Consider the following 25,052-nt stretch of genomic DNA (forward strand, 5'->3'; position numbering starts at 1 on the left):
GGCGGAATCCTCCAAGTGGCAAATTATTTTTTTAAAATTTTTATTATTTCAAACACCAAACAGCAACCGGGACGTTGCAGGGAAGAAGTTGGAACTTGCTGAGCCCGTTGTCCTCTCAGGTTAGTGGAGCGCATCACTTATTAGATACAACCCCCCACCACCCTCTCCGAGCCTGAAGAGGAAGGGAGCGGCCAATCGCAGCTCTCTCAGCCTGAGAAGCCCGCTCCTGTTCACCGTCTTGTGGATAAAAACAGGCGGAAGTTTGCGTTCCATGCACAATCCGAATTGAGGTGCGTTTGAGGAAAGGGCCGCTTGCCACCCAGGGTCGCAGGGAAAGCCTCAAGGTCCAGGCGTTAACTGGATTTACAGATATGAGTGGGTTCGAATTGGCAGCAGGTAAATCCCCCTCCAACGCTGGCAGATCACCAGAACGGAGATGCGTCTGATTAACTTTAAAGGCGTTTTGATGAGAAGCAATAACGCATAAGTAACATTGTTAGTGGGAAACATCCGCGGGATCTATTGTTAAAAAAAAGGCTAGTTTAAATAGTGTTGAGGAGTGGGGGGGGGGGGGGGGGTGAAGGAAGAGAATGCCACGAAGTGAATCGCGAGTCTTAGAAGAATCAGACCTTTCTCTTCCATCTGCAGGGCTCTAGAGGGTTCTTCAGTCGCCTCTTGGACCCATTGGATACAAGTCAGCCTGTTGAGGACGGAAACTCGCCGACCCTGGTCTTGCAGGCGCGCCTCTCCGTGTATTGTCACCTGCCCGGAGGACCCAGCGTCCGAGCCGCCCTCACCCGTGAAAGAGTAGCAAGGAATGTCCCAGGGCACAGGACGGTCAGGTACCTGCCTCGCTGCCCTCAATAATCGGCACGCACGGGACTCGCCAAAGGCCCACACTCCCAGAGATGGGGGGGGGGGGGGGTTAGTGGTTGCAGCGGCCAGACCAGAAAGAAAATTCCCCGTGGCGTCTTTAAGAGGATCACGAAATATTAATTTCTTTTTATAAAGTTACCAGTTAATGCTAATATATTTGTTTATAGCTGCAGCATTCATCCGGATTTTGCAATTCCGGAATTCAGAGAGAGTAATATTTGTTGTTCTTTTTTTTAAAAGAAAGTCTGTGCAAACGGTACCTGATGCCGAACTATTCTAGGGCAACCAATCGTTTAAATGAAGCTCACTGGTTTTTATAACGATCAGCTACAAAATAAGCCTGTCTCTTCTACATTTGTAACAATTTTCGCAGGTCTGTGATACAATTGTAATTTTTAAAAAAACATAGCGGGAGGGGATACTCCCAAAACGTCCAACAATTTTATTACAATCAACTACGGGACGAGATCGCCCTTATTATTATAACCTGTACAATCAGGGCGATGGTACATGTGCCTACTTTTCCCATTACAATTAGTGACAGAATCTGATTGACGCTGGTGTAACGTTTTCGTGCCATTTTTATAACAGGGTGAAATTGACACAGGCACCTGTGTAATTTTTCTGATTTCAATCAGATACAGGGCGAGCCCGACCGCGATTACATGTGCTCGGTAACTGTATTACAACCAGGAGCGATTTGGCATTGCCCCTAAGTACACGTTTGTAACAAATGTTACAAATGTTACACCGAGACACAAGGCGCATTGATTTGAGTCAGGAACAGGGTGAAATTCGCTCAACTTTAACAAGGTTGTTACAAATACCTGCAAAGTGACTCGGGTACTGGAGTGTAATAATGTTATTAGACTGACATGTAGGTGATGGTGAATCGAGTTTAATTGATTTCCCTCTTGCAACGTTTTGGAATCAGGTGATTTAGTTCGCTCTGGCAAGGAAGTTTTCAATTCTTATATTCTCGCATAAGTCTCAACTGCAGGCGAAATTCCTGAGTCGAGTGTAAACTCAAATATAAATGTAAAATGACGCGTGGAAAACTAATTGATTTTAGGCTGAATTTCAGCCCCCAGCAATGTGTGTGTTCAATGCAATCGGTTTTGTTCCGCTCTCCACTTTTGTTTCGATCTTTGTAACATTCAAGCAGTTTATCTCTCTAACGACACCCACAAAATTACCGCTTGCTGGGATCAAACTTAGGGCCAATTTATTGCAGGAATTTTGGAAGTGGCCGATCCTTTGGAGAGGAGGATAAAATCCCTTATTTTTCCCTTTCCAACTGCTTCGAACTCCTGTTTATTCGCTGGTAAATTATAAACATTTCAAACCCTCGTCTGCTGTGTTATGACATGGCGAAATTATTACAGATCTCTGACTGACTGCCACGGCGCAAGTTTGGCTTGGAAGCCGGACTGGAGCCTCAGAGGACGACGAGGCTGGAAGAATTTGCACCAATATAATTCCTTTTTTCAAAACAAAAATCGTTGAGAGTAAAGAGCTTCAATGGGAACGAAATGCTTGGGATATCGACCCCGGGGAGCGTCCCCGAGACTAAGCTTTGCCGTAAACATTTAAATAACTTCAACCTGCCCTGATCCCAGGGCGATCTGCCACGAGAAGAACTGTTTTGCGATGGAACGGAATAACTTGTTTGAATCGGATTTAAAATTGCAGATCGATGATCCTGATGAGGTCCGCAGGGTCTGTTCTGTTCAACCCAGTGATCCGTAATGGGGGTGTGTGTTTAAAAAAAAATCCCAAACGGAGAATCAGGGGAGATGAGTCCAAGAACCAACTGATTAAACAAAGCCTGATGCTTACAATTAGATCCAAATGGTGGATTCGACTGCTGCAGGAAGGCTCGACATGGTCAGAGCCTGCAGTGAAACAGGTGAAGGAAGCGGTGAATATCTGACAGGAGACGGATGAATACATCTATAGATAGAAGATGAACATTTCACATCAATGCACAGCCGAAATTGCGCAGATAAAACGGATTAAATCTAATTTATTAAATGCTGCCTCTCCATGACTGATATTACACCAGACTGTTAAATTGAGTACATGAAATTTAATTAGCGATTTTATATTTCAATATAAACCCCTTAAATCTAGTTACATTTTGACAACTGATAGAAATACAGTCGATTGGGTCTGTTTTTACATGTTATAAAAAAACAACCTTGCTTTAAGCTGGCTCTGTTGTATCTGGGCCAAATCTCGTGGGGGGAGGGGGGGGGGGTTTGTGTAGGTGGCGGTCTCCGCACCTCAGTCCCATCAAAGTACTTCTCTCTCCACCCCCCCCCCCCCATTTATTCTCAAGCACCAGCCGCGTTAATCCCACACTCTCACTGGCGTTCGAAGAGGGACCTTGCCAATTTATTTGTTACAGGGTTTGTCGAATCCGACGAAGGAAACCCAGTGGGTGGAAATATTCCAGTTTTATCGGGTGAAATATTTCGTCCGAAGCGGGATATTTTGTTGGTCGATGCGAGTCCTCGGTAGACAGGTGCTGAGAGTCCAGGTATGTGCATTGCAGGTGCCGCTCAGAATATCCAGTCTAACAGTTTCCAGGGTGGTTATTTTCCCCCCCACCTGCCTTAACCTTACTTATTCTGGTTCCAAGAGATGGTACCCTCTCCTGGACAGTCAACGGCAATTAATGTTAATATTTTATGTACATGTTCGGAATTGTAAAATCGTTTGATTGGAACCTCTGCTGGCGGCTGGTGAGTGGGAGAGGTTTGTGGCCTTCCTTGAACTCGGGCAATCTGGTGGATGGATAGGTGATTGGTGATGGAATGAGGGGCGGCCACTCTACATGCCGGTGCATAGACTGTGTGTGCGTGCGAAGCGTCTCCAAAGGAGCGGATCAAACATACGGATACAATAACGCGGGAGATGGCACATCGTGAGCGCTCGGGTTCGGAAGCGCACCCGGCTGTTAAAGGCGGTCACTTGGCACCCGGGCAAGTTTTGTTTCTTAGGAAAGAAAACAAGTTTTTTTTTTTAACGGCACACTTCGTCTTTGTACATCTCGGGACTTTCCTTGGCGGGAATTTGTTACAATTCCGCGTCCTTTTGGAAAGTTGAACCGACTTCAGGCGACAGACATCGAGCAACAAGTTGAATTGCCCCCGTAATTCTTAAGATTCTATTCTGACGCCTTCCTGCTTTTATTTTTGCTTATTCCTTGAAGGGCGAAACGTCGGTAAATGTATCTCCTATGGAGGTTGCGAACCCGGCGGAGCCCCCCCCCCCCCCCAGCATTTCTGTGACTTTACCACTGCGTCTGCAGTGTTTCACTCTCGAAGGGGTTGGCTCGGGGTGGTTCTCTGCACATGGCAGCCGCACTGTCACACGTGGGACAAGCCGGGCTGCGAAGATGGGCGTCCCTTCAGTGTCCACTTGTTCCCACCGACAGATTTATTAGATGAGATGCCACCTGTAATCGCCCATCCCCTGGCCAAGAATTTAGTTTCCCTTCGTCCACAAGAGTGCGAAGTAAAAGGCCGTTAGATGTCCTAGATTTATTCTTGAAAATCAAAATAAAGTTTAAAAAATCATCGTTTCTGATCATTATTTATTACGATTAAGCGAGTGCTGATGTTTTACACGGATTCGCCTTTCGTTTCTCTAGAAATACACGTTAATCTTTCGATATGATTTAAAATTACATCCAGAATAGGACGAATAACTGAAAACTATCTATGGCACACACACATAAACAGACAGACAGACACACACGGATAAACACATACACACCCCCAACCCACACACACATAAACACACACACATACACCCCCCCCCCCACACACACACATGAAACACACAGACAGACAGACTCCACTCCAATTCGAACAATACCATTTATAACATAATCCCTACCCTTGCAATATCCAATTCTTGATCTCAGTTTGGGGAGGAAATATTCCTGCAGAGTGAAACGGGGAGAAGCTCTGAGGTCCGTGGAGTGTGCCGTAGAGAACACAGATGTACATTTGGGTTCAATGGAGGGAAGGAAACGAAATGGGAGCGACATCTCTCTCCCGTAATTTCTCCACACTTCAGATCAACTATTTTAATTTCAGTGTAGCCTCATGATCGGGGAAATCGCGTGGATACACTGTGGACAGAGAAATAGAAACATCTCATGTGTTTGCCCGCGCGAAACATGGGCGATTTTTTTAAAAAAAGGATAAAATCTCAAGGGTGGGGGGAGAGAGAGAGAGAGAGAGAAAGAGTATGTGAGAGGTAGAAAAAGCGAGAGAGTGTGTGTGAGAGAAAGCGCTTTAAGATTCATGGTTTGCTCTTTCCAGTGCAGGGTCGGCGCCAGAACGAATGTTGGGGGGTGGGCATTAGCCTGTGTGTGCGTGGCATGTGTGTGTGGGGTGGGGGGGGGGCGCGTGCACAGTGCAACTTGAGCCCTTTTCTTCAAGGTACGGACAAACTGCAGGCAGGCGGCCGAACAAAAAGGGCCGACCCCTAAATACTGGTTATGCACCTTTATCTTTGCTGCCCAGACCGTTTGATCAGGAAGGGTTTTTATTTAAACCCAACCATGGGGTCTGCGGGACTTTCTAATCTGCCGGAGGTTTTTGTTGTTGGAAGGAACCCTCCAAGAAATGGTGTTGGGAGCGAGTGAGAGGCTGTGCCCGGGTCTGACAGTCAGAGCCGGTAGAGGATGAAGGCGAGGGTGAGCCACTGAAACCGGACCCCCCCCCCCCTTCCTCTGGGTGTCAGGATGCTTGGCCGCCCCCCCCCCCCCCCACTCTTCAAACCGGACAGGAGGAGTTCGGTGCAAGAGAGCCCGTGTGGATTCGTCCGAGACAGTGGGGGGGGTTTGTACGTCAAGCAGGTGTGTGCGGTGGGTCGGGAGGTCTCCGGCTGCTTCTGAATTCACCCTGGTTCCCCCGCGGGAGCGGTGGGTTCTGGCCTTTCCGCCAGCCCTCTGATTCCTCGGCCTTGCGACGAGGCAGAGAGAGAGAGAGGGAGAGAAGCATCAGGTCAATTTTCTTTCCATTCGTTACATTTCCGCCGCGCGATTGAAATGGAAATGAGAGCCGAGCCGCGCCAATAATGGGTTAACGAGGCCACGGCGGTAGGTCAGTGGAAGCGCAGAGACAGCAGATCGATCAAAGGGAGAGACATTAGAGAGGGGGGGACAGAGATCGTGGCGAGGGGCAGAGACCGAGAAAAGGGCACTGACGGGGAAAGATTCCAGATTTACTGGCAGAGACACATGTAATCAAATGTAAACAAACTGACTGAGCAATAGAGAGAGAGATATCAATGAAGTGCAAAAGTAGGAATCCCTGATTGAGTTTGTTGTCGAGGAGCCTGATGGTGGATGTTGGGGGGTGGGGTGGGGGGGGGGGGGAGCAGCTGGTCCTGAACCTGGTGGTGCCAGTCTCTTTCCTGTGTGGATGTGACTCGATGGGTTTTTTTTTAACCTGTGATGTCCTGGGCGGTGCCCACTTCCTTTCGCAGAGCTTTACGCTTAGGGGTATTGGTGTCCTCCGACCAGACCGGGATGCAGCCAGTTGACACACACTTTCCACCACCTCATAGAAATTTGCCAGGGTTTTCTGATGTCATACCGAACCTCCGCAAACTCCCGAGGAACCAGAGGCGCCGACGTGCTTTCGTTGCGATGCCATTGGTGTCTTGGGTCCAGGGAAGATCCTTCAAGATAGTGACTCCCAGGAATTTAAATTTGCTCACCCTCTGATCACTGGTTTTCCCTTCCTGAAGTCAACTTTTTGGTTTCATAAATACTTTCAAGAATTGGGAGGAAAGGGTGAGAAGACCTGGGACTGTGGAAGAAACTTAAGCAAGTGGGGTAACTTTCTAAAAAAAATGCTTGCTCTCTTGCTTCATTGTTGACCACTGGCTGCTGACAGTCTGTTTCTCTCAGTGCTGCCTGGCCTGTCGAATTCCTCCTGCTTCTCTTTGTTCACTTTCTAACCATCACCAGCTAATGGACTCTTCCTCCTTACATGTTCTTCCTGATCTCATCAAATATATTTTTGCATGCCCTTTCGTTTCTATTTCCCTGCTCGTGGTTTCTTTTTTAAAAAAAATACCCCTAAGCGTAAAGCCCGACACAGCTCAAAACCCTCCCCACCATCGGAGTGCAGCAGCAATCATCAAGGATCCACACCACCCAGCATGCGCTCTGACCTCGCTGCTACCATCAGGAAAGAGGCGTCGGTGCCACAAGACTCACACCATCAGATTCAGGAACAGCTGCTTCCCCTCCACCGTCACACTCCTCAACAACAAACTCAATCAGGGACTGGTTGAAGGGCTCTTACTTTTGCACTTGATTGATTTTTTTCTCTCTGTGTGGCAGTCAGTTTGTTTACATTTCTTTATTTGTTTACATGTAAATGCTGAATACTTTTCTTTTGCATTCATGATAAGTGGTCATTCTGCCTTGCCCACAGGATAAAGAATCTCAGGGTTGTATATGATATAAAATCTGAAATCTAAACCTATCCCCTCACTCTTTAACAGTCGCTCTGTACGTTCTGCCGCAACTCCTGCACCTGTCTTCTCCAGTGATCTGCCCAGTTCTATCTGAAACAAATTCTACCTCAAACTCTGAAACAATTTGAATTCTTCCACTAAACCTCTCTACAATGGTCTCCACCCTAGGGATAACTGTAGAAACACAGTGGTTTCCCAAAATGTTTCGTTCAGTTCAGAATCAGGACAGTCTCATAGGTTCGTGGGTATTTATATTTATTTCCTTTGATTCATCTTCAGTCAGTTGAAATGTAAATTTCCCGTGGACACATTTCTATTTTCTCAGTGCCCAGCATCCTCCCGGAAAGTGTAGTAGCTGCTAATTGCAGATGTAAGCCTCAATGATGAAACAGTAATTTAAAAAAATTTATTTGACCAAGGGTGAAAATATAGACCAACATTTGCACAAAGGATTAATAATTCTCTACTTTCGGATATTGATAGTTTTAAAAATATGTTGACAAAAATGGTTTTACCTGCCCGAGATCATGGTTAGCGGTAGCTTGCAATGCCACTGGTATAACACCACCTCGTGGACCATGGACCATTAAGCAATCAAATCACCTTGATGGATAAGGACAAAGAAATTTAAGTTATATCATTTTCACTCTCCTCACTTTTTATCCAATTATTTCTCCTTCTCGTGGTGCTGATTTGACAGAAACAGGCCCTCAGCAGCTTGCCAAATGCCCATTTACACACGTGAATTCATTTTTGAAGCTGAAGAAGTCTGATCATGTCTCAGGCAAGAGATAGCATTAAATCCCATGGCTCAACTGATTACTGTTCCTGCTGACCCACACACCACTCTTCCCTTTCTAGCGTGGAGATGAAAAAGACCATTGCAGTCACCCTAACAAGACTAGCTAAGTCAAATTACACTTCTAGGCTTGTCTTTAATTCCCCTCTGACTGCTGTGCCCGATGTGGTTTATGGGGTGATCTTGGCACAGATTCTATGACTACACCTACAATCTAGCACACAAAAACAGGGATGTGATGTTAAGTCTCTATAAAGCACTGGTGAGACCTCACTTGGAGTACTATTTACAGTTTTGGGCACCCTATTTGAGAAAAGACGTCCTGGTGTTAGACAGGGTTCAGGGAAGATTTACTAGAATGATACCAGGAATGAAAGGGTTAGTACTGTTCTTGGACGGTACTCATTGGGAGTACAGAAGGATGAGGGAGGTCCTCATAGAGGCATTTCGCATACTGAGAGGCCTGGACAGATTAGATGTGATAAGGATGTTACCCATGGTAGGGGATTCGAGGACAAGAGGGCATAATTTTAGGATAAAAGGGCGTGAATTTAAAACAGAGATGTGGAGAAATTTCTTTAGCCGGAGGGCCGCGAGTCTGTGGAACTTGTTGCCACAAGCATCCATGGAAGTGAGGTGGCTGGGTGTACTTAAGGCAGAGATTGACAGGTATTTGATTAGTCAGGGCATCAAGGACTACGGGGAGAAAGCCGGGGAGTGGGGCTGAGTGGGAGGATGGATCCGCTCGTGATTAGAATGGCGGGGAAAGCTCCATGGGCCAATGGGCCGACTCCTGCTCCTAGACCTTGTGATCGATTTCTAGATTATATTAAAAAAAACCCAAATCAGATAGAGTTGGAGCAAATATTTAAACAAATATATGTTCAATAAAAGAAAGATGTTTATGATAATGTCAAGAACAGTGGTATTCTAAGGACTGGAAGAGTCATAGAATAGCAAAATATTGATACAAAGGAGCAAATCTGGTCTGAAAATATATCAGCAATTCTGAAAATACATAAAAAAAAAGCAGCAAAACTAAATTCGGATAATTTACGAGGCAAAAAATGAGGAAAAAAGAAATTACTGAGATACTAATTAAGTATTTTAAATTATTGCTGTAAAATATAAGGTAAACCTACCAAAATCACTGGGAAACTGTCACTCAGTGAGAATAATTCAAAGTCATTAATATTAACAAAGAGAAAGCAAAGAGGAAATTATGTGATTAAAATACAAATCCAATGGAGCTGGCGGCCTGCAAACAAGAATTATAAAACGACGGTGAATAAAATAATTGTAATCTTATTTTTAGGGTTTATAATGATCTCACTGGAATGGAGGGTATTACATTTTGCGCCACAATTCAGGAAATGAAAGAAAGAGAAGATCCTGAAATACAAACCAATTAGGCAGATACAAGTTGTGAAAATGTTACATCGCATTATTAAGGAATGGGTAACAGGGCATTTCGAAGATCACTGATTAATCAGGCACCCTGGCTCTGTGAAAGGGAAAATGAATTTCACAAATCTAAGTGAGCTTTATTGAGAAAATAACAGGATTGACAAATTGATGTAATTTTTTTCCTGTGGTATTCATTAAGGTTCCAGACAAGAGTTTGCTGCGTAAAATAAGGCCTCATGGTGGGGAGGGAACATTATAACACAGCACAACCCCCTCAGCGCTTGATGTTGTGCCGACCTACAAATTCCTCTTAAAAAAAATACTAAAGCCTTCCTACTCCGTAACCCCCTATTTTGCTTCTATCCATGTGCCTGTCTAAGAGTCTCTTAAAGCCCTAATGATTCAGTCTCCACCACCATTCCTAGCAATGTATTCCAGGCCCGCACAACTCTCTGTGTAAAAAAAACCTTACCCCTGATGTTTCCCCTAAACTTTCCTCCCTTCACTTTGTAGGGACATCCCTGGTGTTTGCTACTCCTGTCCTGGGAAAAAAGGCTCTGACTGTCCACCCTTCTCAGAATCTTGCACAGCTCTATTAAGTCTCCTTTCATTCTTCTTTGCTCCAAAGAGAAAAGTCCCTAATTTTGCCTCATAAAACTTATTTTCCAATCCAGGCAACATCCTGGTGAATCTCCTCTGCACCCTCTCCATAGCTTCCACATCCTTCCTGTAATGAGGTGACCAGCAACTGAACACAATACTCTAAGGGGGGTTTCATCAGAGATTTGTAGTGCTGCAACATGACCTCTCCACTCTCGAACTTAACCCCCCTATTAATGAAGCTCAACATCCTGAATGCCTTCTTCACTACCCTATCAAACTCCGCAGCGACCTTGAGTCAGTTATGGATTTGTTTGGATGGGAGTAGTGTGCTAATATGGATAATGTATTGGCAAAGGAAGATAAAGTAGTGTAAGTGGATCATTTTCCAATTGGTAGATTTGTGGGGTGCCGCAATGACTGAACTGGGTTGAAAGCAGGAAATATTCGCAGGTCAGACAGTACCCCTAGAGAGAGAAATGGAGTTAGCATTTCAGGCTATGATGAAAGGTCATCAGCCTAAAACATGAACAGTTTTTCTGTCTGCACAGGTACTGCCTCACCTGTTGAGCATTTCCAGCATTTGCTATTTTAATTTCAGATCTCTCTCTGAGTATTCCCGATCCAGCACGTGCATGCAATCTACAGATTATAGCTTAAATGAGGGGGGCCATAATAGATTCAGTGTTGGGTTTGAGTGATTGCTCTCTGAGGTGTGACTTTGTTGGACGGACACTTGTTCGATTTTAGGAGACGAGTCGCAAAATGTAACATTCTGAAAGGACTTGGGAGAAGTTAGATGTGGAGAAACTGTCACAGCAAATAAAGCGGGATTAATCAGAACACGGTGGAGGGTGGGGGAGGGAGAGACTTTTAGGACTGAGATGAAAAGAAACTTCTTTCAAAAGGGTTGTGAATCTTTAGAATTCTCTCCCCTAAGAAGGTGGCGGATGCTCATCTTGCTCAGCATATTCAGGCTGTAGAAAAGATTCTCGGACTCTAAAGTCAATGGAGAGATGTACGCAAGAAGTTTATCTTTGTTTCTGCTGGGAATATTGGTCCCAAATGAAGTGGAAATGCCTCAGAAGTTGAAGTGGATCAGAGACTTCACTGGATTTGTTACTGGACTAGCTTAAAAAAAACCTCTGTTCAAGTCAGAGTCAGTGGGAGTTGGTCTGTTCCTGTAGTTTCAAGGACTGGGCTCCTGCAGTTCTGAATATAAACGTCACATGTTTATGACCATTAATTCTGAATCAGGATTGTTATGCAACATCATGAAATTCACTGTGTTTTAATAGTAATAATGGGTGCAAATATTACTATAAATTTACATTTGAAAAAATTAATGCAAAGAAGAGAAAATGAGGTAGTATCTGTGGCTCATTGTCCGCTCAGAAATCTGATGGCGGAGGGGAAGAAGCTGCTTTTGTGCTGTTGAATGTTGGTCCTCAGGCTCCAGTACTTTCCTAATGGTAGCAATGTGAAGTAGGCATGGCCTAGGTGGTGAGGGTCCTTGAGGATGGAGGCTGCTTTCTTTAGACACCAGCTCTTGTCCTTAATGGAGTGAAGACCGATGCCCATGATGGCGCTGGCCATGATGTCGCCTGTTCCTGTCCTGTGCGTTGGCACCTCTGAACCAGGCTGTTATGCAAACAGTCAGAATGCTTTTCATCTGTAGAAATGTGCAACAGTCTTTGGTGAAGTACTGAATTTCTTCAAACTCCTTACTAAGTATAGCTGCTGGAGAACATTTTTCATAATTGCGTGGACTTGGAGTCCCCAGGATGGATCTTTTTATTTTCTTTTAAATAATAGTCCCATCAAGAAAGAAATAACCAAAAAGCAAAAGATAGAAAATTAAAGAAAAAAAAAGTTAGAAATAAAAATAAGAACACCTGGTTATTAAAGTTCCCATAATTTCAATGAACTTATACCTTGACAAACCATATATCAGTTAATTAACTCCAAGGAGCTGATAAGATTCTCAGATGTCTTTTATAAATTAATGTCTACAATTTGTAAATATGGGCACCAAATCTTGAAGAAGGAATCATATCTATTTCTTAAATTATAAGTAATCTTCTCAAGACGGATACAACTCTGAATTTCTGCGTGCCAGATATCCAATTCCGTGTCACTGCCATACATTTTCTTGCAAGTGCTAATGCAATTTTCACAAATTCTTTTTGAAAAGAATTAAATTTCATCTTTGGTCTTATTCCTGATTATATTACCTAATAAGAAATGCAGAGAATCTTGAGGGAATTTAATCTGTTCTAAAAATGCACCCAATTTCCATCCAGAATGGTTTTAATTTAGAACATGACCAAGTGGAATGTAAAAAAGTACCTGTCTCTTAATCACACCTAAAACATTTATCTGCTAAATCTGATTTCAGCCTATGTAATTTCTGTGGGGTAAGATAAAAGTGATGCAAATAACTATATTGTACTAATCCATATCTAATATTTATTGCATTTGTTATACTACCATAACAGACCTCTGACTAATTTTTCTCCCCAGTATTCACCAGAATACATCAGAGATGTTGATACCCAGGAATTTGAAGTTCTTAATCTTTCCCACTGCTGACCCCTTCACGAGGACTGGCTCGAGTTCTCCTGATTTCCCCCTCCTGAAGTCAACAATCAGTTCCTTGGTGGTGCTAACGTTAATGCAAGTTTGTTGTTGTGACACCACTCAATGAGTTGATCTATCTCACTCCTGTACCCTTCCTCATTGCCATTTGTGATTCTGCCGATGACGACTGTGATGTCATTGTCAAATTTGTATGGTGGCATTTGAATTGCACCTGCCCATACAGTCATGGGTGTAGCCTAGGACCTGAACTAATAATTAAATGCTATGAATGTATTTTGAATTCAGTGTAAACAATGTGGAGTACCGAGATTGACACAGAAGTGTTCTTCTTCTTTCTTTTTCTTTCTTTGGCTTGGCTTCGCGGACGACGATTTATGGAGGGGTAATGTCCACGTCAGCTGCAGGCTCGTTTGTGGCTGACAAGTCCGATGTGGGACAGGCAGACACGGTTGCAGCGGTTGCAAGGGAAAATTGGTTGGTTGGGGTTGGGTGTTGGGTTTTTCCTCCTTTGTCTTTTGTCAGTGAGGTGGGCTCATGTCACATGACAAAAAGTAGATTCGTTAGTGGTCTGGTCAGGGACGGTAAAATCTGGTATGATGTCCTCAGGGAAGGTGAAAAACAAGCTGTCTACTACTAACACAAAGCACTAGCATTAGATCCCCATGCTGTACTTAAAAATATTTATTTTTGGGTGTAATGTTAGGATTAAACTATGGTGGTCATAATACAGCAGCCAGCACCTTTTTTCCCGGGTAACCGCATGCAAACACTAGAGGAAATTTGTACAAGGTGAGGGGAGGAAAGTTTAGGGGAGACATCTGGGGCAATATTTTTACACAGAGGGTTGTGGGTGCCAGGAATGCATTGCCAAGGGTGGTGGTGACAATAGGGACATTCAAAAGACTCTTAGACAGGCACATGAATGAAGGAAAATAGAGGGTTATGGCTGTGAAGCAAGGAAGGTTTAGTCGTTGAGTAGGTTTACATAGGTTGGCACAACAATGTGGGCAGTATGGCCTGTACTTTTAAATTAAATAATTTAGACATTCCGCACTGTAACAGGCCCTTTTGGCTTATGAGTCTGTGTTGTCCAATTACTCCCTTCACGAGGACTGGCTCGAGTTCTCCTGATTTCCCCCTCCTGAAGTCAACAATCAGTTCCTGTGCTGTCCAATTATGTTTTGAATGGTGGGAGCACCCAGGGGAAACCCAATGCAGACATGGGAAGAACGTACAAACTCCTTACACACAGTGCGGGATTTGAACCGTAGTCCCGATTGCTGGTGGTGTAACAGCGTTGCGCAAACCGCTACACCAACTGTGCTGCCCCAAAGACCTGTGCTGTAAGGTTCTATGGGCTCTGATCAATTATCTTGATGATGCCTAGGTTCTGATAGGAAGAAGGAGCTCTTGGAATTGTACCTCAGGGCAGTGGGAGAGATGGAGAGACGTTGAATGCAAAAAAAAGATCTCAAGCAATTTGTTTTAAAAGATGCTCCAATATATGTCAAGATCACACAGAATATAGAATATTTAAGCCTCTGAGATCTGTATGATTTATTTATTGTAGAGTGAAAGTTCCGTCAAGGCCTGTTTAACATTAATGTCCAGTTGGGAAATAGTTCCATTTCTTTATGTGTGCTTTCTCAAGAGAGAAGGGGATAAAATTTCTTTGTTAATAAAATTTGAAGTCCTTCATATATAATAACCTCCTAATGAATTTTTGCTTTGACACTTGGGATTTCTGAATATACTTTCATTGGTTTGGGGTTCCAATTAACTTACCCCCAAACAGGCAATGAAATTCAGTATTTTGTCACAGCATTACAGTGCAAACATGCATATTATAACCATCTTACAACATTTCTATAAAAAATAAAATAATAGGGCAGTAAGTGAGCGTCTTTGGTACATTCATTATTCGGGAATCCGATGGCAGCATGGAAGAAGTTGTCCCTGTGCCGCTGAGTGTTCATCTTTAGGCTCCTGTACTTTTTTCCCAGTGGTAACAGAGTGAAGTGGGCATCTGACCCTCATAACCAATAGAGGTCATTGATGCTCCCACCTGCCCTTTTATATCCTGGTTTATCTAGATTGACTCTGGTTGGCTTGGAGATTTTGAAATGGACTGTCCTTCATCTTGGACAAATAAATTCTCAAAGTGAGATTAATTATTTTGACGCGATAATTTGATTCAAATCACACTAGGCTTGAAAGGCCATTTGTCAACGTACTAGAATTTGTTAATAGTGACTTGAGATCAAATTATTTTGAAGAAGCAAAGACATTATCAATGTCAGATTTATCAAAATCAGATTTCAGATTTATTGTCAGAGTACATACATGACCTCACATACTGAGATTCCTTTTTCCTGTGGGTGCGGCAGAATTACCTCCAATTGGTAGTGCAAAAAATAAATTGTACACAGTGTCAATATGTAAACAAGCAGAGAACTGTAAACAGAGAATGAATATAAACAAACTGACTGAGCAATACAGAGAAAACCAAAAGAAAATCAATAAAGTGTGCCATTAAGAGTCCTTAAATGAGACCCTGGGTGAGTTTGTTGTGGGGGAGTCTGATGGTGGAGGGGAAGCAGCTGTTCCTGAACCAGGAGGAGTGAGCCTTGTGGCACCTACACCTCTTTCCTGATGGCAGCGGCGAGAACAGAGTATGTGCTGGGTGGTGTGGATCCTTGATGATTGTTGCTGCTCTCTGATGGCAGCGTTCCCCTTACTCAAGAGTGGGAGGGCTTTACTTGTGATGCCCTGGCCTGTGTCCAACACCTTTTGGAGGGCTTTTACACTCAGGTGTTTCCATACCAGACTATAATCTTCTCTCAGATCAATTCAGAGATATCTTGATAATATCCCCATTATAATAAACAATCGTTCCTTGAATGAATCAGAAATTCTGTCTGGCCTGCAGGAAAAGAATCTCAGGTTTGCCTTGTACTGTATGTACTCTGACAATAAATCCAACGTTGAACCATTTTGCTATCTGATATTCTAGTCTGTGAATAGATTATTTATGATATTAACACGGGGCGCTTTCTGTGCTACAGTGTTCTGTGGTTCTATGGTGAATAATTTTGAAAGCACTGCTTTAGACACACTATAAAACACTCTATATTCATCTTTTGCCTTAGCTCCAGTCTCAGAAGAGTGCATTTGATTTCCAGAGAGACATTCTCCATTTGCTAACTAGTCATCCCATACACTATTTCTAATTATACCAATTAGTATCAGAGCCATCTAATTTTACACTGAAGCCACATTTTGAACAGCACCAGGTCTGTACGTGTACTGGTGTGAATGTGTAGACTTCACTTAATTATGTGGAAATGCAGGAAAATGCATAATCGGAATCCCTTTCATTAAATCTCCAAAGAAACACTTCAGAGTGTTAAGACTTAAGATTCTGATGTTTCTTAAAATTGCAGCATCCATATAGAAAGTTTGAAGTTTCAGACTATGGGTTGGGAGCATGGGTCCAGAAAGAACACATTGGAAAATTACTTTGACTGAATGCATGCACTTGCTGCATTGCGGGACATGTAGGATTTAGCAATTCATACAGTCTACAATCCCTAACGAAGTCTTTGGTCAAGAATACTGGGCCATATCTTCCAATATGATGACTATTGATTATGGGTGCAGGGGCACTGTTCAGCAATCATCTCGCTGCACTATTCCAAAGATCTCACTCAGCCAGTAGCCTTCTTCCAATCAATAGCCCAATTGCAGCGAGATTTCCCAATGAGTTTGATTATGAACTTGCCCTGCTCAAACATGGTGGAGATCCACATCGCCCAGCACACGCTCTGTTCTCGCTCTTGCCATCAGGAAAGAGGTATAGGTGCCGCAAGACTCACACCACCAGGTTCGGGGACAGCTGCTACCCCTCCACCATCAGACTCCTCAATGACAAACTCAATCAGAGACTCATTTAAGGACTCTTACTTGTTCACTTTATTGATATTTTTATTCTCTCTGAATTGCACAGTCAGTTTGTTTACATTCATTATCTGTTTACATATTTTTATTTGTTTACTACAGTGCTTTTCAAACTGCCCCCCTAACCTCACATTCCACTTTAAGTAATCCCTATCCCATCAGTGCTCTGTGATTAGTAAGGGATTGCTTAAGGTGGGATGTGAGTGGGAAAGGAAGGTCGAGAACCACTGTTTAAGACCCAATTGCTACTGAAATATTTTGCTTGAGAAAAATTGTCATTGGCCCATTTCCTTTGGAGTTATGAAACCCTACACATAACGAGTCAATTAGGGATGATTAAAACAGTGGGTTTCAAACTTTTTTCTTTCCACTCACACACCACCTTAAACAATCCCTTACTAATCACAGAGCACCCAAGCCTTAGGGATTGCTTAAGGTGGAATGTGAGTTTGGGGGGGAAGTTTGAAAGACACTGGTTTACCAATTTTGTATACACGGTGTACAGTTTATTTTTTGCACTACCACTAAGTGGTAATTCTGCCTGGCCAAAAAGCATCTTGAGGGCCTAGCCTCATTGTCAAGCGGACAGTCAGAAGGTTGGCAATTCATTGATGGTAGAGGAATCCTGCCTAACTTTATGTTCTGAAACGAAGGTAATGCCACAGCTGTGGCTACCTGTATGACTTGGAGAATCGCTGACATTGGTTAAGGTGAAATTGAAATCAGTGCGTGGAAATTCATCAGGGAACAATGACAACTTGGAATGAATTTCATGTCTAAAATCTGTTTTCATTTCAGACACAGAGATCAGATACCACCATTTAGCTGTTGACTTGCTGCTATTGTTATAATGTTTATTCTTTCATTATTAGTGGGGATTTAATTGATATCTGATTGATATATCAGATTTCACCGTCTCCTATCAACAATTGTGAGATGGGGTCCTTAAAGTCTTTCTAATGTCTCCCTGTGGACTACACGGGTGATTTCTCCTGGTATTCTGGTTTCCTCCCACCCTCCGGAACGTATGGGATCAGAAGGTTAATTGGGTGTGATTGGGTGGCAGGGGTTTCAATGGGCAGGAAGGGGCCTTCTTCTGTATCGTTCAATTTTCCTTTTAAAAATCCGGCTGACATGAAATGGCAAACTGTTGCTGGAGATGGCATCTTTCAGATGCAATTTTATTGTAGACCACCTCAGGTGATATAAATGATCACTTGGCACTAATTTGGAGAAGGGATATTCTCTCAACTCATAGGTACATCTCTCAGCTAAAACAGATTGTCGAGTCTTTATCCAAATGCTCATTGTGGGACCTTTGTGACTTTAGTAAATAAACTGGAGTATTGGACCATCCATAATTGATAGTTGGTGAATTAGAAGTTGGACTGGGTGAAGAATGGAGGAACTTAACAGGTAAAAGCAGCAACAGTGGGTGAAAAAAGAGAGTCTCCTCTACACTGGAGAGACTGGATACAGACTGGGAGATCCCGTCATTGAGCTCCTTGGCTCCGTCCGCCGCAATAGCGTGGCCACCCATTTCGATTCCCTGTCCTCTTCCCTTGCTGTCATGCCTGTCCATGGTGTCATGTACGGCCAGACCGAGACCACCTGAAAATTGGAGGAGCAACACTTCATCTTCTGACTGGGCACCCTCCAACTGGAAGGCATTAATATTGACTTCTCTGACTTTCGTTAAACCCCATCCCCCTGCTTCCCTCGTAATCTCTCCATTTCCTGTCTCCTTTTGCACAGACGCGATAAATTCTACCTAGTCTGTTATCACATCCAATGAACACCTTTTGTTGGTCTGGATTCCTTCCCCATTGATTGAATTCTGCCTTTTCCGATTTTCCTTAGAGAAGGGCTCAGGCCCAAAAGGGCTCAGCAATATATCTCTCTCCTATAGACCCGCTGAGTTCCTCCAGCATTTTGGCATTTTGACTAGAAAAAGGAATGATACATGATTCAAGCTGAATTCCCTTTACTGAGATTGCTTACCTTTGGATTAGGGAACCCACAGTCTCCTGTGTGAATCCAAAAATGATGAATGACCATTTCTATTCATGGTACATAATATGATGTGTTCTACTGAACCGACCAAAGGGTCGCAAGCTAAAACAATGATTTCCGATTTATACTGACTGGCCTGCTGAGGTCCTCCGGCAGCACTTTGTTTGACTGAAGCTCCATCATCAGGTGTCTTTGGCTTCTCAGTCATAGGGCAAAGAAGTAGATCTGCTCGTTAAGTGTTGTCACACCTACAACCTTGTACTCAACATTAGCAAAACCAGAGATGATTGTGAAATTCAGGAAGATGTCAGGGGAACACGACCCAGTCCTCGTCGAGAGGTCAGCAATGGAGAGGGTCAAGATCTTCAAATTTCTGGGTGTCAACATCTCTGAGGATCTGACCTGGAGCCTCCACATTGATGCGATCATGAAGAACGCTCATCAGCGGCTATACCTTGTGAGGTGTTTGAGGAGATTTGGAACGTTGGGAGAAAGGTACAGGAGCCTGAAGACGAGCACTCAGTGGCACAAGGACAGCTTCTTCCCCTCTGCCATCAGATTCCTGAATGATCAATGAACCAAAGACATGGTGTTTGGTTTGACTTTTTCGTGCACTATTTTTATTTATTTTGCGAGGTGGTTTATATAAATGTTTGCACTGTGACGCTGCCGCAGAACTACACAATTTGTGACATGTTCATGATAATTTACTGTTTAGAAGAATGAATGGTGAAACATTAAAAAAAAACCTCAACCTTTGAGAAACAGATGCAGGAAATTTGTTTCCCCTAGAATCAGAATCAACATTTTTTGTCATGAATGCATCACGGAATTCGTTGTTGTGCGGCAACATCACAGTGCGAACATTTATAAAATAAATAAAATTAGTGTAAGAAAAGAAAAAGTCAAAATGAGGCCGGTTCATTGGTTCTTTGATCATTCAGGAATCTGATGGCGGAGGGAAAGAAACTGTCCTCGTGCCGCTGAGTGCTCGTCTTCAGGCTTCTGTACCTTTTTCCTGAGGGTAGCAGAGTGAAGAGGGCATGGCCTGGGAGGTGAGGGTCCTTGAGGATAGAGGCTGCTTTCTTAAATCACCGTCTCTGGTAGATGTCCTTGATGGCGTGTGGTGTCACAGGCCGAGTTAATAACTTCTTGTTCTGATACAAGCCACTGTCTTAAAATTTAGGGGTCAGACATTCAGGCCTGAGGTGAGGAGAAATTTCTTCACCCAGAGAAGTCTTTGCATTTATCCAGCCAAAAGGACTCTCAGTCACTCTGAACATTCAGGACTTGAAAGAAAGTTAGTGCAGGAAAGTAATGATAAAGCCAAAACGCAGCCATGAGCTTATCGAATATTGCGACAGTGCCAGGTCCATCTACTCTTCAACGTTGCTTCCTGTGACCAACTTTACTGGCTTTCCAATTTTTCTTTCTTAAAGGGTTTTCTTGGATTAATTTTAAAAATGTACAGAGAAATTATATAATGTGCAATAGATACGAAGGGTTTGGGTTAGAGTAATGGAAGTGGCTTGGCACGTCATCACAAGTTATGATGGGAATCCTTTCAAACACAAGGTTGCACCTAGCACAGGGAAAATCTCCTCATTATTTGGGCCTGTGAGAAAAATATGTTCCAGGTGGTTCAGCTGGTAAACCAATTGCTTAACAAATTGACTGGATGATCTTTATTTTCGTGACAGTTTGCTTCTGAGGTAGTTGGCAGGTGATGCATTTGGTGGCTATTGGGCTCCAGTGGTGGAGGGAACGAATATTTAGGGTGGTACATGAAGGCTCATGAAAGAGATTGGTTTAACTTCCATCTTCCCAAGATTGGTGATTGTTATTGTAAGTTCCCTGATCCAGGCAAAGGGGAAAGATTCCATCATCCCCCACACCAATGTTCTGTTGATGGTGGAAGGCCTTTATATTTTAAATGTTATTTGTTTAAGATTTAGGCTTATACCGGCCTACAAACTGCCTAAATAGCTTAATGAACCTACAACCTCCCCCAGGGTGGGAGGAAACTGGAGCATTTCCTGATTTTAAAAAAACCTATGCAGACACAGGGAGAAGGAACAAACCTCTTACAGGCAGCATTGGGTTCGAACCTGGGGTGCTGCAGTAGCATTGCGTTGACCGCTATGCTAACGGTGCCACCCTTTAGCTTATTAGGTTCTGAGTTTTTAAAAAATAGTTTAAATTAGTAAAAAATAAAATGAACAGTAAAGATAAAAAATAGTTTTTAAAATTGTTTTAATTGTTTAAATAGATTTCATATAATTTTTTGCCCCAAATCTAGGTGCGACCTTGTGTTTAGTTGTTTGAGTGGATTCCCATCATAGTTTGTGAGGATGTATCCTACTACTTGCATTACCTGCTCCGGACTCCGATGAAATTAGGATTGATAAGCAGGCATCAACAACACCAGTGTTGGTATCAAGCATCCCTGAGTAAATGTGTACTGTACTACAATTCATTCCTTCTATGTCTGAGAAATATGCTTAACAGTAAGGAAAATACAAAGGGAGATGATTGATACTTGTTACGAGCCCAGAGGACCCATAAACCCAGCAGCAGTACATATTCACAATTGGTTACTTGAACAAAAGTTGCTTTTAATTACCTTTAAACATGAAAACAGAATCAAACTTTTATTAACTTAACCCCCTTCTAATTCTAAGTGCGCGTGTGTGTAAGTTCAGAAAAGTTCTTTGGTTCACAGTCCAATCTCACTTCTCACTTCTCACTCCTCCAAGTTTACTGGTTGCAGTCAATTCTTATACTGTGAACAGAATTTAACATTTATAAAGTTCGCCAGACTTTGGTGCTCGAGAAGTAAATGGTTACCACTCAGGAAGATTTTTGTTGGTTTTCAGAGATGTGTCGTTCCAGGACATCCATCACTGATGTACTTCCATCAGTCACCTCAGTGTCTTGCTGACGAAACTTGCCCCATCAGGGTTCTCTGGATGACAACCTCTTTCTTTCAGGTTGCCACAGAGTTGCTTTCTGTTTCTCTTATCCCAAGTGAAACATTAGACAGCCAGTCCTCTTCTCTTGCATGAACCACAAGGGCTTCGACCAGGCTGTCTTCCAAAAGCTTGCCAGCTTGTCCTGTTCCAGTCCCAGCAACTTCTTGCTGGTTCTAACACTGTCAAGTGCTCTCTGTATGTGTGTGTCTCTCTCTCTCACACTGAGAGAAAGCCTGTTTGACTCTCTCTGCTTGCAAAACCACATGACCTTCTTACAACAGCAAAACTTTCCTGCAGACAATAGTGGTGCCAGCATTGTCTTCCATCTGTTGCTTTTGGGTAAACAATAATCCATTAGTGATGTCCCTTGAGCACTCTTCAAAGCTCTTGCAAAAAGGTGTGAGAAGCCACTGTGTCTCCAGTATTTCAAATAAGATCTGTTTTGAAGTGTTTACATGTGACCTACTCTAACCAACCTTTCCCAATTTATCTCCCAAAAACATTTCTATATATATCTATATACTTTCTCACAGTAGTCTCTGCAAGAAGGATTGAAACAGAGCACAGATGTGCTTTTCATGTAGAAAAACAAAATTATTTGTTTGAAACCAGCATAATTAAGAAGAAGGTAAACTGTCCTTTCTCCAAATATTGAGAAGTGCTTCATGCTCCTCTTTTTCAGGACACGGTGGAATAAATCAACTCGGAGGCATGTTTGTGAATGGAAGACCGCTTCCCGATGTAGTAAGGCAACGGATCGTGGACCTTGCACATCAAGGAGTGCGGCCTTGCGACATTTCACGGCAGCTCAGGGTCAGCCATGGATGTGTCAGCAAAATCCTTGGCAGGTAGGAGACAGAGCTCAAAGGAAAAGCGGCCCTTGAACATAAATCTGCAAAACTGTAAATAGCAGGAATCTTGTACAAAAAACCCCCCAGAAAATGCTGGAAATACTCAGCAGGCCAGGCAGCATATGTGGGGAAATACACAGAGTTAATATTTTAGGTTGAGCCTTCATGAAATGTTAACTCTGTTTGTCTTTCCATTGCTGCTGCCTGAGCTGCTGGTATTCAGTGAAATTAATATCCTTGGGTGATGCAAAGAGGTCCCAACATGATTTCAATGTTGGACGGTTAACAGATGCAGAGCTGACATGATTAACATTGATAAATGCGAGGTTACCCAGTGGAGTTCTAAAAATAAGATGACATATTCCACTGGCCAACAATTTTTTTCAAAATGTTTGCTGCCTGAAAAAATATTGTGGATTATGATTGACAACTTCAAGCTGAAGACAAAGATAATTTCAGATTTGCTGTATCATGTAGGAAGTTGGAGAAACATTCAATTAACTTTGATTGAATTTACCATGTTGACGTGTCACGATGCTGACACATTGCGTTAGTTTAACTGAGCTCAAAATGTTTTGCCGCTGATTTTCATTTGTACTCAGCATCTGATGCTCCTCATGTCAGTGTCCAACAATAGTTGGCCAGCATTGATGGATTCCAGTTGCCCTAATTCCGCTTTTCCATGCTCACAGTGTCCGAGTGAAACCTTTCACTGTGTTCGTCACTGACTGCAAAATCCATAAAATATACCCAAATGAGTTCAGGCAGCAAAATCTTTGTTGTGCAGTGTTATTGATTACTGGTACTTGTGTATGGTGATAGATTGAAACAAGGGAGAGTGTCATGAGGTTCAGGTGTCCAACAGTCACCGAAAGTGCAAGAGGATTTGAGTGCAGCTACACAGGGTCTTGGTGGGATGTTCTTTCCTTGGAATGAGTGCTTGGGATATCAGGGAAGAATGGGTCAGTTAGGCTTAGACCTACTTGGGTGCAAAAGAATAAGAGGGAATCTCATAGAAACCCATAAAAGCAGAGTAGACAGGATGTTCGTATTGATTGAGGAGTCAAAGCCAGGGAGGGGGGAGGGGGGTCAGGATACAGGGCATGCCATTTTGACTTGAAACCAGGAGAAATTTATTTTCTCAGAGGGCAATGGAGGCCATTCAGTAAGCACATTCAAGGAGGAACATACCAGAAAGGTCATGGGAAGTGAAGAGGAAATTAAAACAACTGAGACTGGTTGAATGTGGAACAAACCTGCCTACATCTGCTCCTATTAGTCAAGTCAATTCAAGTTTATTGTCATCTGATTGTAAAGTATAAGCTGATGAAACAGCGTTCTCTGGTCCTCGGTTCAAAACATGCAGATATACAACCAGACATAACACATATACAGATAGGCAATACATATGCAGGACAAACATTCATATCTATCTCTATATACATAAATATGGGTGTGTGTATATATATTTTAATAGACACATGCATATATATATATACAGTATGCATATATATATATATATATATTTTTTTTTATTTATTTATATAGACCTGTATATACATACATACATGCATGCAAACAAATAAATTTTGTTTCATGAGTATGAGAGTCTTGGATGGTTAGTGTGAGTCGTTCCTAGATTAGATTCACTTGCATTATTTTCCTGACAAAATATCAAAGGAACTGTACTGATTCGTTGCCCAGATAACATTGCAAGGCATAACATTGTTCACTGAAACATGGGACAAATTGATGGCCAGACGTGAAGGGGAGAGAAGTTATAAATGCCACCTTCTTCTCCCCACAATATAAGAGGAAAGAATTTATGGGCCAGTTGATTTTTTTGATAATTTCAGGCACATCTATGTTTTTGAAAGTGTAAGATTTAACTGAGGATTAGCAACTCTCTCCTGAATAAAGAATGGCCAATCAACAGAAGAGGAAGTGTTTGCTGCTTCAAGAACCACGTATAAGATGAGGTGCTTCATCCTTTGCCCTTTGAACTGTGTTACAGGTACTATGAAACAGGCAGCATTATGCCAGGAGTTATTGGGGGCTCGAAGCCAAAGGTTGCCACACCAACAGTGGTGGAGAAGATAGCAGAATATAAGCGGCAGAACCCTACAATGTTTGCATGGGAGATCCGGGACCGGCTGCTTGCAGAGGGAATCTGTAATAATGACACAGTGCCCAGTGTCAGCTCCATTAACAGGTACACATTGCAAGCTGTTGCATTCAGGTTAAGCTTGTCTCCATTCTCCAATGAAGTTTGTGCTTAGGAAAATGATGTCAGAGTTATGGATCAGATTTGTTCTGTTGAAGTGTAAATAAACACGGATACTACTGCAGAAATTTTTAAAATCACTTTGCAAAGCGTGAGAATTCCATTACAGCAAGAAGCACTTTCATAAGCTGCTAGCCTCACCCCCCAAGAGAGTCTGCCTCGTGGCTTACAAATCATGTATT

General features: G+C 42.9%; 1 protein-coding gene across 3 annotated transcripts in view; it reads left to right on the forward strand.

The window, feature by feature from the left end:
• The first annotated feature begins 286 nt into the window (after positions 1-286).
• Positions 287-25,052, forward strand: part of pax8 (paired box 8) — a 55,985-nt gene continuing 31,219 nt past the window's right edge. The window contains exons 1-4 of one of the 3 annotated variants that reach the window (XM_069917705.1): positions 287-396; positions 649-842; positions 22,418-22,583; positions 24,601-24,798. In XM_069917705.1, the coding sequence (XP_069773806.1) occupies positions 818-842; positions 22,418-22,583; positions 24,601-24,798 (389 nt within the window). In that variant the 5' untranslated portion in view covers positions 287-396; positions 649-817. Of the gene's footprint in view, positions 397-627; positions 843-3,285; positions 3,419-22,417; positions 22,584-24,600; positions 24,799-25,052 lie in introns of those variants that run through there. The other 2 variants (XM_069917706.1, XM_069917707.1) reach the window with 2 other exon arrangements.

This window comes from Narcine bancroftii, chromosome 2, assembly GCF_036971445.1.
Source record: "Narcine bancroftii isolate sNarBan1 chromosome 2, sNarBan1.hap1, whole genome shotgun sequence".
Lineage (NCBI taxonomy): Eukaryota > Metazoa > Chordata > Chondrichthyes > Torpediniformes > Narcinidae > Narcine > Narcine bancroftii.